The 17,221-nt window shown below is 41.7% G+C and overlaps 1 protein-coding gene across 2 annotated transcripts in view; it reads left to right on the forward strand.

Annotated features, from left to right (window-relative positions):
* Positions 1–8,268: 8,268 nt before the first annotated feature.
* Positions 8,269–17,221, forward strand: part of Stard13 (StAR related lipid transfer domain containing 13) — a 252,135-nt gene continuing 243,182 nt past the window's right edge. Inside the window, exon 1 of one of the 2 annotated variants that reach the window (XM_070002983.1) lies at positions 8,269–8,614. In XM_070002983.1, coding sequence (XP_069859084.1) covers positions 8,482–8,614 — 133 coding nt within the window. In that variant the 5' untranslated portion in view covers positions 8,269–8,481. Of the gene's footprint in view, positions 8,615–9,635; positions 9,658–17,221 lie in introns of those variants that run through there. The other variant, XM_070002984.1, reaches the window with a different exon arrangement.

A 17,221-nucleotide genomic window follows, 5' to 3' on the forward strand; every position in this document is an offset into this window, starting at 1 on the left:
ATTGCACTATACTAGTCAAGGGTTCATTAATGGCAGAATTCCTTAAGCAAAGGCCATGCCTACTCAGACTAATCACTGATTGTAGGAGTTACCTCAGAGATATCTCTAAAAGGCTTTCCTGTAAAATATGCAAGATATATTGCCTGTCTTTAAAGATGCCAAAGGTTGCTCAATAAATAGTTGTGGGATAATATAACTGACGCAGAGCATTACATCACTGAAGGTAAAGCAGCAGTCTCACATCAAAGCACACACTTAGCTGGCTTTAAATCCTGTCAGCAGTTGAAACAGAGGACTACCAAAGGAATCGTGTGTCATTTCTGTGTCATTTGAGGACACACACACACACACACACACACACACACCACACACACAGAATTTGTGCCAGTCTGAGCTTGAATCCAGAGCATGGATGCTGTCCCAGAGCTTTTGTGCTTAGGGCTAGTGTTCTACCACTTGAGCCACAGCTCTACTTTCAGCTTTTTTGGTAGTTCATTGGAGATAAGAGTGTCATAAACTTTCCTGCCTTTTATTCACAGTCCTCAGATCTCAGCCTTCTGAGTAACTGGGATTGCAGGCACAAGTCACCAGCATCCAGAGAATAAATATATTTTTAAAAGTGCAAACAGGAAAAGTAACCTGCTTCAAATGCAGATTTCCAGAAGTTTCCTACTACATATCACACATCTACTTGGATAACATTTGGAATTTATAAAATGTTCTCATATGTGGTGCAACTTTGATCAGCATGTGTGGAACAAAATGTTCTCCTCTGCATGTGACGGATAAGGAAACCTAGGCTTAGGCAGATTATATAGCATCTGCCACTCCTATACTTATCACTTGTAGCTCAGATTTCAATCTTGTTCCTTTTTAAAATTTTTGACACTTACTAGGCAAGCTTGCTAACCCTGAGACACACCCCCATTTCTTTTGCTTTTGGTTTGTTTTTCAGGTAAGAATTTCCTGCTTTTTGCCTGGGCCTCTCTTGAACTACCTTCTCTGCCTCCTGACTATCTGGAATTACTACTATACCCAACTTAAATCCTATTCTTACACTTCCAAAATTCATTGCTGTTTTCTACCACTGGTCATTGCCTTCTTGCTAGTCAGCATGATGCCATCCATACTACAGCTAAATCTCATGAGTATTTTAAAATGGCATTTGGTTTCTTGTGCAAGAATCAGAGTTTGAACTCTGGCCCTGAGCTTGCTTGCTGCTTGCTTCACTGGTGCTCTAGCATTGAACCATGTCTCCAGCCCTAGTTTTTGCTGATTAGTTGAAAATGGAGTATAGGGAAATTTTCTTCCCAGGCTAGATTCCAACCTGGATCCTCTGGATCTCAGCCTCCTGAGCAGCAAGGATTACAGTTGTAAGCCACAAGGATCTGGCTACAGAATTATTTTACAAAATAATAATAATAATAATAATGAAAGCAATTAACATTTAATAACTGTTCACTGAAGGGAAGATTACATTTTAAATACTTGATATGTATTATCCCATTTGATCATTGCAAACATCTTTTTGAAGAATGCACTATTATATTCTCATTTTATAGACACTAAGATTGAGGACAGAAAAGGTGAGTAACTTGTCAAGATCACAAAACTAATAGATATACATGAGTATGAGCAGTTGGCTGCCTCTTCCTTGTGTGCCCTCAGCCATAGCACTCTCCTGAACCTGTGGGAGCTGGGCCAATTTTCACAGCTCTTCAGCTGATGTGTTCATTGACCTTACAGATTTTAGTAGCACTAGTGTGTATTTCACAATGTATGTTTGAGTGTCTCCAATATATTAGGGCAGCCATAGTGAAAAGGATGAATCCAAAAACATCCAAAACCTGGTAGCAATTGTATGCTAAGCTAAATGTACTCAACCTTTATACAGAAGATAAGCTGAAGGGTATCAGACTTGCCCACAGTCAAATATCACCATGATTGCAATCATTAGAAACTTCTTTGATATAATACCCTGTGAGTGCATCAGAGACCTGTGAGACGTTAATCCAGGGTTTCCTACATGAAAATTAGAGAAAAGAGTTAGAGACTTTGTAAAGGCAGTTGAAATACACATGGTCCTTGATTTACAATTTTTCAGGTTTATCATAGTGTTAAAGTGATACTTAGAATTTCAAGTGCTAAATTGAGTTTCCATTGCAATTTTCCTGGGTGTATTGTTGGATATATTGTTGGATCCTTTCTCTTGCCAGGCTGGACCATAACTATGACCACAGCTCCTGTTTAACATGACAGTTACCAGAGAAAGAAATTAGAACTTTCCAATGTGCTATGTGGCTAAGCTAAGCTGTTTGCTAGGTACTTTCAAGGCAGGTTTGATTTATAATACTTTCAATGTATGATAGGTTTATCAGAACATAACACTACTGTACAGGGTTGAGAAGTTCTTGTATTAGGATATAGTAAGAAGCCTGAAAATTCATACCATTTGCCAGTGCACATCAGAAATGTACTAAACATAGCAAAAGTTTCTACTCATCAAAGCAGAGCTCACCACCAAGCCTAGATTTTGTTTCCAAGAAAGAATGGAACCCAGTTCTTCTTTTAATGTCCTTAAAAGTAATCCAAGCTGTTAGTGTGAGAAAAATGGCAGATTCAGAATGTGGCAATGGGATAGGTAGCAAACAGGGTAGGTAGGGACATGCTGAACAGCTTGAGTGTCTATGAGGCAGTGTGCAAAGTTAGCTTCTCCAGACCTTTCAACTCCAGGGCCCTGAAATGTAGCCTGAAGCTTGCACCTAAGGAATGATTGCTACATCCTGTCTCTCTTAGGAAAGGAAGAACACACAAGGAAATAGGTCCAAAGGCTCTTGACTCTTCCATCCTGTAGCAAAGGGAACTGAATTCCTGCAAGGAGAATGATTCCCCACAGCAGAACTTTGAACGGCATGAGTAATACACCATCCCCATGGGCTTCTGGCAAAGGATTATTGGCCTGGGACAAGTAGAAACGAGACTCTAGTCTTAAACAAGGTCTCCCAATAACAAATTATACAATGGACAGTGGGATGTGCTTCTCTACTCCTTACTAAAGGGAAATGGCACAGAATCAGAGTTGAATAAAGGAAACAAGGTAGAAGAGTAGAAGATCATGGAATTGCAAACGAGTGTCATTCAGATTGTAAGGGAGGTATACCCACTTGGCATATTGCCTGGGATATACGTGACAAAGTGATGCCCCCTAATTATATTGCGCTAAAAGATGGAGAAAGAAAAGTAGTCTTTCCCCTCATTTGTTACAATCATTCCTCACAGAATTGTTTGTAAGTTCAGAAATATTAAGGGAATTGTCCAAAATTATGAAAGCCTTAAATTAGGTTGTGCATACCCAACAGAATTTTACATATCTATTAAAACTTGTATTTTATATTGGGGTATAATTTAACTGGAAAATTCAAAAATTGATGTTAAAAATTATTCTTTGTATATACAAGGAAAAGCTGAAAGGAAAAGTCTTCAAATGTACCCAGCTCCATCTTCTTCATAATCTTATAGGTGATTTTTATGTTACTATTTTTACTGTTCTGTTAAAAAAAACTTTAATCATCAATACGTATTATCTTTATATTTAAATTAATCAACTTTACATAAGAATAGAGAATTATAAATGATGACAGTGAATCAATACTGCATAATCATAATTAACAGTTGCATTTATACTGAAGAAGAGACCCTAGAAACAAGCAGTCATTTGAAATAATGGGCATATCCATTTAGTCAGTAAATGCTACTATGATGTGCCATTTGTAAAGAGTACAAAGCCTTCAGGAATTAAAACAGTAGCCCCAGCTCCAGCAGGGGGATTCAGGACTGCTCAGGAAGCTGAGAGGGAGCAGAATGACACACGGGCCTCTGTAGGAAGTGCCTCACTGGAGGGGGTGAAGAGTGGAAGAAATCACACCAGCAAGTGTGATTTGGAAGGCTTCCCACAGGAGGCAACATCTGTGCTCAATCTTGAATTCGGAATGAAAAAAATGCATGAATGCCCTTCAAGGAGACCCCCTGAGTAAAAAACATGGAGTAGAATGAGAGAAACCCCCCTCCATGTGAGTCCCATTATGCCAATACTCAAGAAGAAAAAGAGAAAACATGAACTGACTTAGTCAGTGGGGATGGAGAATTGGAAAATGGTGGAAGCAATGTAAGGACCTGTGGAGGAGTTCCAGTCCACATTTGAAATTTCTTTCTTGGACACTAGTAGCACTAGAAAGCACAGACTTGGAAAAGAAAGTTTGGAATACCCCTTTGGGAGGTAAACAGTATATGACCCTAGAGCACAATCTTCCATTAAATCTATAAGTACTTATTGAGCATGACCGTTAGAAACTGCTCTGGTTGCTGAGAAAAAACAAGCCAGTAAGATGGACAAGCCCTCAGGTCTCATTCATTCACATCTATCAGGAAGACTAAACACAAGCACAAAAACAAACAAAGCATCTGGTAAATGCTATTAAGAAAATTAAGCTAGATGCCATGGGAGGGAGTTAACTGCAGATGGATGAGGTATCAGGACAGGCTTCTTTGAGGGTCTCAGGAAAGGTTTGGACTCAGCCAGTGATGTCATAATAACAGCGTTATGGTTTGTAGCATAGACGAAGCCTTTCTATGCCACTTCCATGCATAGTCCACCACCCTTTAGGAGGCTGCTGTGGAAGGGCTGAACCTTGAGAAGCAGTGTGGCTCTGTAGCCCGGCAGAACCCTGAGCACATGTAATTTCTGAGTGCATTACCTTGGGCCTTGAGAAGGGCCTGCAGCCTGGTATGAGAAGGAGGTGCCCAAGGAAGACGTCACCTGACCACCATAGAACAAGAGTGTGTCAAGGGGAAGGGAATGGTCATCAGTGTCCACATGACACAGAAAGGACAACAACAGCAGCCATTAGACTTAGCAACTAGGTGGCATTAGTGAGAACAGATTCAATGTGGTGGGAAAGGAGTCTAGAGGAAGGAAGGACTTTTTTTTCTCTTGCTATCTTGGGGAATTGAAGTCAGGTACTCTACTGCTTGAACCATGTATCTAGCCCCCTTTTGTACTCGTCCTTTCCAAGAGAGGGTCTCAATGTATGCCTGGAACACAGTCCTCTGACTTCTGCTTCCCTTTAGCTGAAACTGGGACCTCGATAAAAATTCCAGATCACCCCGAGTTTCCAGTGGGCTTGTATCCCTTGCATTTGTGGCTGCTACATCTCTGCAGCTGTGAGATGTCTCCAGCAGTGCCAGCAGCTGGGCTCTGCAGACGGCTGGGTCTTGTGGATGACACGAGCAGCCCAGGCAGCACCTGTTCCCAGCAGTTTGCTTCAGTCTTTCATCTGGCTTCTCTTGGACAAGCATCCATTCATGGACCCTTCAACAGCCAGAACTAAACAAATTTGAAATGCCAGCCCCTATCCTCAAACTTATCATTTAAGAAAAGTCCTTAACCTCAACCATTTAATAAAATGTATTTTAGAATTTTAAAAAAAGTAGTGGGAACCTAGGCTCTTTGGAGCTGATTGCTGGAATGTTCCTCATACAGCTCAACTGTGGTATATACAATGCTGTAACTACTGCCTCTGATTCAATTGGAGATAATTTTTTTGTTCTGTTTTGTTTTGTGATGGCTTTATTAAAAGCCAAAGATATGCTGGGCACAAAGGTTGTTCGTTGACTGTAATCCTAGCTACTCAGGAGTCTAAGATCTGAGGATTAGGGTTCAAAGACAGTGTAGGAGGGAAAGTTCTCCAACTAGCCACCAAGAATCTGGAAGTGGAAGTGTTGCTCAAGTGATAGAACATAAACTATCCTTGAGCACAGAAGCTCAGGGACAGTGCCTAGGCCCTGAGTTCAAGCCCCAGGACCAGAACACACACACACACACACACTTACACAAACACACACACACATACACACACACACCCTCCCAAGCACATGCATGCCATATACACAGCATTCCTGGGAATGCTATTGTTAAAAAACATTTTGTTGTTATACAGAGCAACAGTCACTTAAAGAGAATGCAGATTTTCAGAGCAGAGAATTGATACTAGCACATGCATGAAACAGAGGATGTCATTAGCAGGGCATTTGGCATGGGTCCAGAAGGCAATCTGGATTACTCTGTAACTGGCTGCCATAATTTTAAATCCACCTCTGATCCATGTCTTGTTGCATCATAACTGACAACTCCAAAGTTTTACCAGGATGCTTTTAAAAAATAAACCTCACATAAATTTCTAGCTCAAGCCAGGTGCTGGTGGCTCATGCCTGTAATCCTAGCTACTTAGGAGGCTGAGATCTGAAGATCAGAAAAGCCAGTCCAGGCAGGAAAGGCCTTGAGACTCTTATCTCCAATAAACCACTAGAAAACCGGAAGTGGTGCTGTGGCTCAAGTGGTAGAGTGCTAGCCTTGAGCTGAAGAATTCAGGGACAGCGCCCAGGCCCAGAGTTCAAGCCCCACAACCAAAAAAGAAAAAGAAAAACCTGAAGAAGGAACTAGTTATTAAATTATAGACTTATACAGAGATACTTAGACTGCTGTCCACTTCAACTTTACATCAGTCAGTAGCAATTTATACAATAGAGGGAAGGCTGAAATTTTTTCTTGAATTTTCAATTGTTGCACAAAGCATTTGAAACGAGTCTAGACAGCTGATTAAATTTTGGTGCTTATTTAGCAGCCAGGTGAAAAGACACTTCAGAGAAAAATTAAATCCAAGCAATTTTACCATTCAAAATTTAGGAATTCTCCTAGAATTGTTACCTTAGCAATATGAAGCATTATATCATGGAATTGCATCAATTATTGTTATAATTGTCCCCAAGCATCTCAGTAACAGCCCTGTAAGCTAGAGTAGTATTGCCTTCCCTTTATGAAGAGTTGGAACAGGAAAATTCATTGGCCCAGCCCTCTTGTTGTTTTTCTTTTCTTTTCTTGTAAAGGTGATGTACAGAGGGGTTACAGTTACATGAGTCAGGTAATGAGTAGATTTCTTTTGGAATAGTGTTACCCCCTCCCTCATTTTCTTCCAATGATGTGTGTTCTTAAAGAGCCAGTCCATTTTTTCACTCTCCTTGCAGGAATCAGTTAATTTCTAAGTATAGCCTGTTTTATCCTTTTTGTGAAAATACTTTGAAGTTCTACTGTCACATTTTTCCTTCACCTCATACCTGTGTGTGTGTGTGTGTGTGTGTGTGTGTGTGTGTGTGTGTGTGTGTGTGTGTGTAGTGTGCGTGTGTGTGCCAGGACTAGAGCTTGAACTCGGGGCCTCATATTCTCACTTAGCTTTTTCTTTCAAGGCTGATGCTCTACCACTTGAAACACATCTCCATTTCTGGTTTTCTGATGGTATCATAGATTTTATTGATTGATTGATTGATTGATTTAGGTCAGTTGTGGGGCCTGAACTCTGGGCCTGGGCACCATTCCTCAGCTCTTCATCTCAAGGCTAGCGCTCGACCACTTGAGCCACAATGCCACTTCCGGCTTTTTCTGCTTATGTGGTGCTGAGGCATTGAACTCAGGGCCTCATGCATGCAAGGCAAGCACTCTACCACTGAGCCATCTTCCCAAGCCCCAGATTTTTTTCCTTTCCGATTTGGCTTTGGACCAGGATCCTCAGACCTCAGCCTCCTGTGAGCCATCAGTGCAGGAGTGCAAACATGACTTACAGCAACTGCACAGAGATATCAATGCGTTCTCCACGTGTATAAATCAATTGGATGTAGGTTCTTCATTGTTCGGCTTTAATATTTGAAAGTTCTTTACCTCTGACATGATGGCTTATGCAATGGAAATAATATCTTGGCTCTCGAGTTCATTTTCGTTTCCCTATAGATTGCACTCAAATAATTATTTCATTGACGGAACCAGGAAAGATTGACATAATGCAGAAAGGCCAATCTAGCAGGTCAGCCTCCCGGAGTGGCTGGTTTCAGCGGGCAGGAGTTGTTAGGGACTTACCGTGGCATATTTAAGATTGTTATTACAGTTGTGATGGTAGCCGTTTCTGGACTGAAAGATGGAAAGTGTCAGGAAATGGGAAGAATCTGGTACAGCCGTTGACCTGGGTGGAAAGGCAAAGCGAGCGGGTGCCAGCAGGCCGGGCTGTCAGGTTGCCGGGGAGGGCGAGGAGGGCGGGCCAGCGCGCTCCTAGGAGTGGGGCGCTCCACTGTCCCGGGGAGGGAGAGAGGGAGGGCAGGGAGGGAGGGGAGCGGAGTGGAGGAGAGCGCCGCGCGGGGCGGAGGGGAGGGAGCAGTGGGAACCGACTGAGGAGTTGACAGAGCCCCGAGGTCCGCCCGGCTGGTCTCCGGGGCGGTCCGGCATCCCGCCCGCCCAGCTCGGGAGCGACCCCATGCCGCGTGCGCCGCGCGTCCCAGGACCCCAGCGGCGGTGCCGCGCGTGGCTTCTCCGCTCCCCGGGAGTCTGAGTCGCGGGGCCACGCGGGAGTGGCGGGGGCGAGTGATGTGGACGGATCTACCATGACCAGCAAACCCAGAGCGTTGAGGGCTTTCCAAAGGCCGCTCCGGAGGTCCATCAGTGAGCAGCTCCGCGACTCCACGGCCAGAGCCTGGGAGCTGCTATGGAGAAACGTCCGCGAGAGACGGCTGGCAGGTCGGTGTCCCCGCCGCCACTCCGGGACCCGCTGGAGGGGGCCCGAGGAAGGGGGCGTCGGGAGCCTCGGTCCGCGGGGTGCCGGTGGGCTCCGGGGCTCGGGTTCCAGAGCTTGGGGTTGGGCCGAGCCGGGTCGTCCGCAGCCCCCTCCCCGGGGCCGATCGGGGCCCGGCGGCGCCGCCTGCCCCTGGGGGTGTGGGCTCTGCTCCCAGGCGCCGCGCGCGGGGACCGGCCACCCGGGGTTCCGCGCCCGGGGCTCACCTGGATGGTCCCGGTCTCTGTGGGCGTTTGGTCTGGGGTGGCCCTGCTTCACCGCCCTCCCGTCCCACCCCGTAGAAGCGGTGCCCAGAGGGCCTTCCACGAGGGGTGCCCTCTCCCAACTTGGCTTTTCCACGTGGTCCCTGTCCCGTGCGCGCCCGACGCGGAGGTGAGGCGAGGAAGGCGGGGAGCAGCGCCCAAGTTCGGGAGACCAGACTTTCAGGGGTGGAGGGAGACAATGTAGAGGCACACGGGTGAGCGGTGGGTACAAGTCCTCAGCTCCCAAGGAGCTCTGTGCAGCTGAGGACCAGCGTGTCTGCCACTTGGAGTTGGCAAGAAAGCGTGCGCAAATGCCTTTGCCAATGCATTGCCCAGGAATCCGAGAGGAAGGGAGGCCCTGAGGATTCCTAGCCAATGGGGTCCTTAGGAATTCCTGCTTAAGTCAGAAGACCAGCCCCTCCTTAGCACCTCTTCCTCCATCCCATTTCTATGCCAGCTGCTGGGAACCAAACCCTTGGCAGGACCCTGAATGCATGAGAAGATCCGGCCCCCTCCAGTCCTCTTTCAGAGTTCAGATCTCTTGAATCATGACACCATACCTGACCCTTGTAAGGGACCACAAAATGGTCCCTGGGTTGAGTAGGGTTGGGGTCTCCTTTATCCAGAGAGAAACTTGTGGAAAATGCTTCCGGAATTGGGCAAAATGTGATGACCATGTGAGGTAACCATGAATCGAGCCTGTGGATCTTGTTGTCCTCCGCCAGCCATGGTCTCTCTTGCGATGGGTAAGCACCTCAGGGTGAAATAGAGGTCTAGTGAAGGTATGACCCCTGGGCAGAAGGAAAGTTGCCACAGGTGAAGTAGGAGAGCCCGCCTTCCTTAAGCTCCTCCCCCTTTTCCTATTGAAATTGAGGACCAGTATTTTGTTCTGTCCCCTACTTCACACAACCACAACTTCCCACCAGCCTGACAATCTTCTGGAGCAGATGCTCTCAGGCTTATCACCTTCAACCGGTCGGTTTTTATCAAGCCAACTAAATTAGACGAAGACATTAGAAAACTATTCCAATACTCAACGTAGCAGGCATGAATTGTCTGTCCCCTATTTTCTTTCCAGCGCAGAGTCTCCATTTAGAAAGCACCCAAGAGATAAACAGACTTTTCAGTCTGATCCAGAAATAAATCGTGGTCACCTAGTACTTTTGGCTGCTGATTTTCAAAGATCTGAATGTTAGTTGTGGACCTCAACTAATAACAAGAGCTTGCCCTCATTCTTGTACTAAATAGTGTACTCTACATGATGAGTAGTATTAGGGAAATCCTTGTGGTCTAGCAGACTTTCATTGCTTCATAACTTCAGAGTGCTTCCTGCAAACATCTTCCATTGCATCTGTTATTTAAGTTTGTTAAGTTTGTTAAATCCACGCATCCTCGGGAAACACGAAGGCACTCTAGGACAGTTGCCAAGGCTGTGCTAGGTTGTTGTAGAAACTAAAACCAGAGATGACTGCAGCCCTGGTTTTTTGTTGTTTTTGTTTTTGTTTTTTTGTCAGAAGGACAGCTGAGAAGGACTAGAGTTTGATATGAATATTTGAAACTCTTCAGGTCAGCCCAAAGCCATAGATTCGATATGAATTTTAGGCATTGCAAGACAGTGGAAGAAAAATATTTTGCTTGTGGGAAATGAACTATAGGTAGAAAATGTTAAGACCATGAATATTTGGTGATTATGGTTTAAAGTGGCTTCAGGATAGTAAGTCCAAGAGTTCACTCAGAGCCATTCAATTTTTTTTTAAATAGCAGTATGAGGTTTTAAAATGTTGAATCAAAATATTAATATCTGCTTACCCATAATCTGCTTACCACTCTGCTAACAGGAGATGCCAACAGGTTATTCAACTGGCACTAAACAATCCTTGTGTAAAGCAGACTTCAACTTCTGCTTCTCTCTCAGTGAGCTGGGATGTTTGCCACAAAACCAAGCCAAACCCATGAAGGAGCTTTTAGATGCAAATTGATTTTCTTGGGTTTTTCTTGCTAAGGTAGCTAAAATATGGAACTTTGGCCATGAGACACTGAAATACTTAAGTTATTAATGTTGGCATCAATTCTAGGTGAAAGTGTTCTTCATTTGTAAAAGGTCTTTATATGAATCAATTCGCAGTATCAAAATAACCAACTATATGAATGTGTCCCCAGAGGGCATCTACCCTACCAAGGGACAATATGGGGTTGTTGTCTTTTTTATTTTTGTTTTGCCTTCTTTCTTTCTATCAGATAAAAGGTTTGTGCTGGCTTTTCCTTACCTTGGTTAAAATCTTTTCCTTATTACACTCAGTCAATGAAACAGTGTTCAAGTGCTTTACAAAATACTTATGCTTGTTATCTAGAACATTCTGAAGATGTTTGTTTCTCCCATTTGGTTTTTTTAATCTATTGAAGAAGGAATACTTTATTGTAACTCAATCTTCTCTTCATCAAAAATTGTCTTGTCAACTGAACAAAAAACAAAAATGCAAGTATTTAACATATAGAAACTTGTATATTTTTGTATTGTGTGACAGTATTCAAGGAGGAAACATTGAGAAAATGAGAAAATATTTTTAACATAGGTCACAATGACAGCAATAATGAAACTAACAAAAGGAAAAGATGAGGCTGACATTCAGATATATTCATTTTGTGGCAAAATTATTTGGAAGAGTTATTGTTAAGGAACTGATATTGGGTATCCTTCTTGCATTTTCTAATTGCATACTCTATGTTAGATTCCCACTAGATTATGGTGAGTTGTTTTTGTTTGTTTGTTTTTTTGTTATTGTTGCCAATCATGCTTCCCAATTTCCCAAAAGACTAATCTTCATTGGGTTATCTTTCTTCATCTGACATTTCAAAATGGCAATATTGCATTACTGGTGAGAATTGTTTATTTACAAAATGATCCAACTGGTTTGTGGTCAAAGGAGGTTCAAATTCAGTTAATCTGAACTCAGAGGTCAATTGTGCCCATTTCCTAGACTTTGTGGTAATACAGGAACCCTTAAAATTCTTTCTAAGGCTTTCTATCACTTGGAGTCTGACTTTACAGTCTGATTTTAAAAGCATATTGAAAAGATACCTTTTCTTCTTTCCTGGAGTGCAAAATGTAAACCCATGTACCTAAAATTGTTTGTTCCCTGCTCATCCCATTAAGCTGATTAGTCATTGCAAGAGATAGAAATTTGAAACAAACAGCCATATACATAGTTTTTGGAGCCTATATAGATCAGTCTATCTATTGCCAGAGTAAGGGCTACAGGAAAGGCTGTTGTAAACCCTTAATGAACTGCAAATTTTTTCCACATGGGTGAATGACAGGTTCTTTTGGCTTTCCCATTTCTCTACTCAGCTACTGTACGGTGACAATTCTAAACATTTATAGCATCGTTAGATTCTATAGGCAGAATACCCATTAACTTTTGGTGTTTCTAAGGTAGTTTGAGCCATTCCATTTCTGAAATGCAAAGGTCTGAGAAAATCCACATGACTTTTTTAAAGCTTCCTGCTTCTATATTTAAAAAGTTGACTGTAGTTTAATAGAAATTTAATCCATATATTTGATTCTTTTATATTCATATAGCAATATGTAGGTAGCTTGTAGCTAATTGATGTCCAAGTCTTTTGATCTCTTTTATAGCCTCATGTTAAATCATTTCTTAGAGCCACAGGAAGTTATATTGCTGCCAAGAATATTCTAACTTAAAACACTGAAAAGTTTGTTTCATTAGAAACCTTAATTCCACCAAATTTCCGTGGGTCCTTGTCATGTTAAAACAGGTTCGTTCACTCTCAAAGTCAAAAGTAGCATCCTGGGATGTGATGTAAACACAAGATTGTGCCTTTACTGTGAAGCAGGATCAAGAGTAAAACAGACTCATAAAAAAGTTCCTTATTAACATCTAAATGTGTTCCATGATATCACAAGTACAAGATGGTACTGGCTGATTCTTTTCATGTATCTCATATCCTTTTTATTATTACTTTACCAGAAAGAATAGAAAAACTCTACTCTGAGTTTTGTTGTAGCTTCTGTTGTTGGGACTGTATTGAGATGTGACTTCCATTAATAACAACCAAAAAAAGTCTAAATCAAGTAAATGCAACAAAACCAGAGAAGAGAAGCATATCACTTATTTCAGTTATCCCTCTTTGATGCAGAGACTCTTCTGGAGCCTTTCCAAGCAGCAATACCCTGGCTTTCTCCCAGAAACCCTGACTCAGTTCAGATGAGTTTTGAGTAGAGTAGTTTTTTTTAAAGCTCTGCAGAAAGTTCCAGTGTGTAGTTGGGGATTGAGAACCACTGATTTACATTAACTACTGTGTGGTAAGTTCAGAATTCTGGCTCTGATCTGAATTCTGAAAATCTAAAATTTGAAATGTTCTACAAGCTGAAAATTTTGCATACTGACATGATGCTTTAAGTAAAACTTTCCATAACTGACTACATGGCATAGGTTGCAGTAAAAATGTAGGTGCACAACACATGGTTTATTCATCCTCCCGAAGAAGGAAAAAATAAACCCTCCCAGCCCCTTTAGCTATGATGTACAAACTTTATCAAGCAGAAAATCATTAAACATATTGTGTAACATTATATTTGGGCTATATATATATATGTGTGTGTGTGTGTATATATATATATATATATATATATACATACATACATACATAAGGTGCATAGTATACATAAATAAGTTTCACGGGACTTGGGTCCCATGCCTAAGATCTTCTCGTTTATACGCAAAATGTGAAAAAAAAACTCTGAAAGTCCAAAGCCACAAGGATTTTGGATAAGGGATATTAAGCTTATATGCTAAAACCCCAAGAAAACTTTTGCTTAAGTGATTTGTCCTGTTATAAAAACAGAAGAAAAATAAACACAGTCAGGGGTGCTGGGAGAATAATTAAAACACTGATAGGAGTCAGGGAGAGGGAGAAGATGATATACACACATTTGTGAACAGAACCAAGTGATAAGATGAGGTTGTGCTTTGTTGCTAGGGATGAAAGTTTGGTTGATTCTAAGAGAAGTGACAGACCTAATACACTGTCAACAGTGGTCCAGGTAAGACATAAATAGTGGCATACTCTACCATGACAATGGTAGGAAAGAAGAAAAAGGGATGACATTGAAATGTCTTGAAAGTGGAGATGGCACTTCTGACCCATTGGTTGTTGGAAGCAAGGGAGAGAGACTCCCAGCTTAGGGTCTGAGCAGCTAATGGAGGGAAGTGTTGTTGACTGGGATGGGGACAACTGGCAGATTCGCACAGAAAGGATGAATGAATTGACCACATTATGATGAATGCCTAATAGGCATTAAATATTAGAATTGGATGTACATGTAGAACTTTGAAAGGAAAGTCAGAGCCAAAGTAATATTGAGAGTTACCAGTATACAACCACTCTACAGAACCTTGTAATGCCTTAAGAAGAGAATATAGATTGGGGGGCCGGGGAGGAGACAGGTTCAAGCTCTGGGCCATTCTTTATTTAGAACATAAAGGCTGGACATAAATATACCCATGGACTAAATTCCTGACGGGGAGCTAGAAAGATAGCATTGTCCTAAATTCTTCATTCTTCTAGAAAAATGGTATAGTGCTACTAAGTAATCTTTTTTTGACAGACTTGCTAATTTGGTACCAGAATTGTTGATGAGAAAACAATTATAAAGACAAATGTCTCAGGCTGGGAAGGTGGCTCAGTGGTAGAGCGCTTGCCTTGCATGCTCGAGGCCCTGGGTTCGATTCTTCAGCACCACATAAGCAAAAAGAAAAAAGCCGGAAGTGGCGCTGTGGCTCAAGTGGTAGAGCACTAACCTTGAGCTGAAGAGCTGAGGGACAGCGTCCAGGCCCAGAGTTCAGGCCCCACGACCGGACCCAAAATAAAAGACAAATGTCTCATCTTGGGGTTCATTTCACTTAACATCAACTTATCTGACCATTTCTGCTTGTCTCAGACACATAGTAGTTATTGCAAACAAGGGAAACCATGGGACCTATGTTTCTTTGCACCTGGCTTACTTACTGAATATAAGTTTTTCCAAGTCTTTCCATTTCCTAACAAATGGGGCAATGTCATTCTTTCTGATGGAGGCATAGAATTCCATTGTGTATATATACCACATTTTCTTGATCCATTCATCTACTGAGGGGCATCTGGTTGGTTCCATATCTTAGCTATGGTAAATAATGCTGCAATAAACATAGTTGTGCTGGTAGCTTTAGTATGGTCTTGTTTGTGATCATTCAAATGTTTTTTTTTATTTCTTGCTATTATTTCTAACATATTTATAAGATGATTTTTTTTTGTTGCTTTGTATGTCCCTTCCCCACGGTATAAGCCTTGTTTTCATTGTATTTGATGTTGGTATAATTTGTGGAGGGGAAGGGAAAAAACAAATTGTTTAAATAGGGATACAGGTGGACCCATTGCAACAATGAGATGTACTAAATGTTATGTTGAAAAACGAACTTTACAACTTTGGTGCAGAGCGGGGGAGAGGGGCGTACGGGGGGGTGCAGGGCAGGGAGGGAAGAGATGGGAAGGGATGGGAAGGGGAAACAAAGGAGGAGGCAACAATGCTTGATAAGAAATGTGCTCAGGGCTGGGAAGGTGGCTCAGTGGTAGAGCACTTACCTTGCATGCATGAGGCCCTGGGTTCGATTCCTCAGCACCACATAAGCAAAAAGGAAAAAGCCGGAAGTGGCGCTGTGGCTCAAATGGTAGAGCACTAGCCTTGAGCTGAAAAGCTGAGGGACAGCACCCAAGCCCAGAGTTCAGGCCTTACGACCGGACCCCCCCCCAAAAAAAGAAATGTGCTCATTACCTTGCTCATGTAATTGTAACCCCTCTGTATGGTATTTTCATAATTTAATTTTTTTAAAAGACAAATGCCTCAGTAATAAAAATGCTTTTTAACTTACAAATTATATTGTAAAGTATGTTTTTAAATGGTGATGCTGGGGTTTGAACTCAGAGCCTTTCACTTGTTCAACTTGCTGGGCTGGTGTTCTACCACTTGTGCCAGGCTATCAGCCCTACTTTTTTTTGCTGTTTTTTAGAATGTATTCTAGCAGATTTTTCTGGCGTCTATGGTTCTCAAGATCTGTCTCCTGAGTGACTAGGATTACAGGTGTGCGCCACCAGTGCCTAAAAATAAATATATTTAAATAGTACTAAGAGAAAAGATTTCTCAAGGTATATCTCCCTCTGTTCTCATGAAAATGGAAAATATAATTAAGTGCATAATTAGTGAATTAAGTGAATAATGATCTTAAAGTGATCACTTAATTTTCTGGCTACTGTACTTGCTGAGTCTGTGGTATAACAGAGTAAGAGCTTCATGTTGGACAGGTGTCTTCAGGTCACGATATTAAAAAATAGTCTACTCAAACAAGGCTTTGCTGGTAGGAAATGTTTCCTATATTGATTTTTCCAATATTGCATTCATGTAGTAACTTTAAGAACTGTACTTTGCTCATAAAAATGTTGATTGAGGTAAAATTTCACAGAGAAATAAAAAAAACTAATGTCTTAATCTGGAGAGTTTGTCAGAAAAATACATAAATGTGGCTCAACCTATTGGCATTATACTGGCTAGCTCTCTGAGGTAACTCAGTTTCCTTGTAGAATTGGAGCAGAGAATAACTATGTGAAAGGTGGGTGATTACTATGAATAAGGAACACAAGCCTAGCTGGTTGGCTGAAATTCCTTAAGAAGACCATTCAACTTTTGTTGTTGTTCTGTTCTGTTTTGTGAGTCACCAACCTCATCACTTAGCCATAGATCATATGTCTGATAATATTAAGATCTACTCATTTGTGCTTTATAAATTTTATGTTGAATAAAACAGCTTCTAAAAGAACAATATGCCTGGAGACATCGTAGTTTTCTGAGGATTAGTTAATAGTATAATTCTATTTTATTCTATCCCTTTGCAAGCTTAATGTTACTGCAAAATGACAACAGTGGTGGATTGAAAAGTATTACAACATTTTTTGTCCTTGAATGTTTAGTCCTAAAACAGTCAAGTAGTAGAAGGACAAACATTTTTGTCATGTCTGTAGTTAGTCAATAAGTATTTATTGAGCCATGAAATAGCACTCTTGATAAAGCATGTTGGGAAAGTCTTGTAGGATATTATTTCCAAACTGTGGTTATATCCTGGCAAGACAATACATTTTATTATGTTGCTCAAATCACCAAATTCATCTATTTGATAACAAATAGTACAAGATTCCAGAAATTGTAAAATGACAGTATAGAATGTGCTATGACTACACAACACTGTATTTTGTAAATCT

Source organism: Dipodomys merriami, unplaced genomic scaffold (genome assembly GCF_024711535.1).
Source record: "Dipodomys merriami isolate MVZ:Mamm:240054 unplaced genomic scaffold, mDipMer1.0.p SCAF_6, whole genome shotgun sequence".
NCBI lineage: Eukaryota > Metazoa > Chordata > Mammalia > Rodentia > Heteromyidae > Dipodomys > Dipodomys merriami.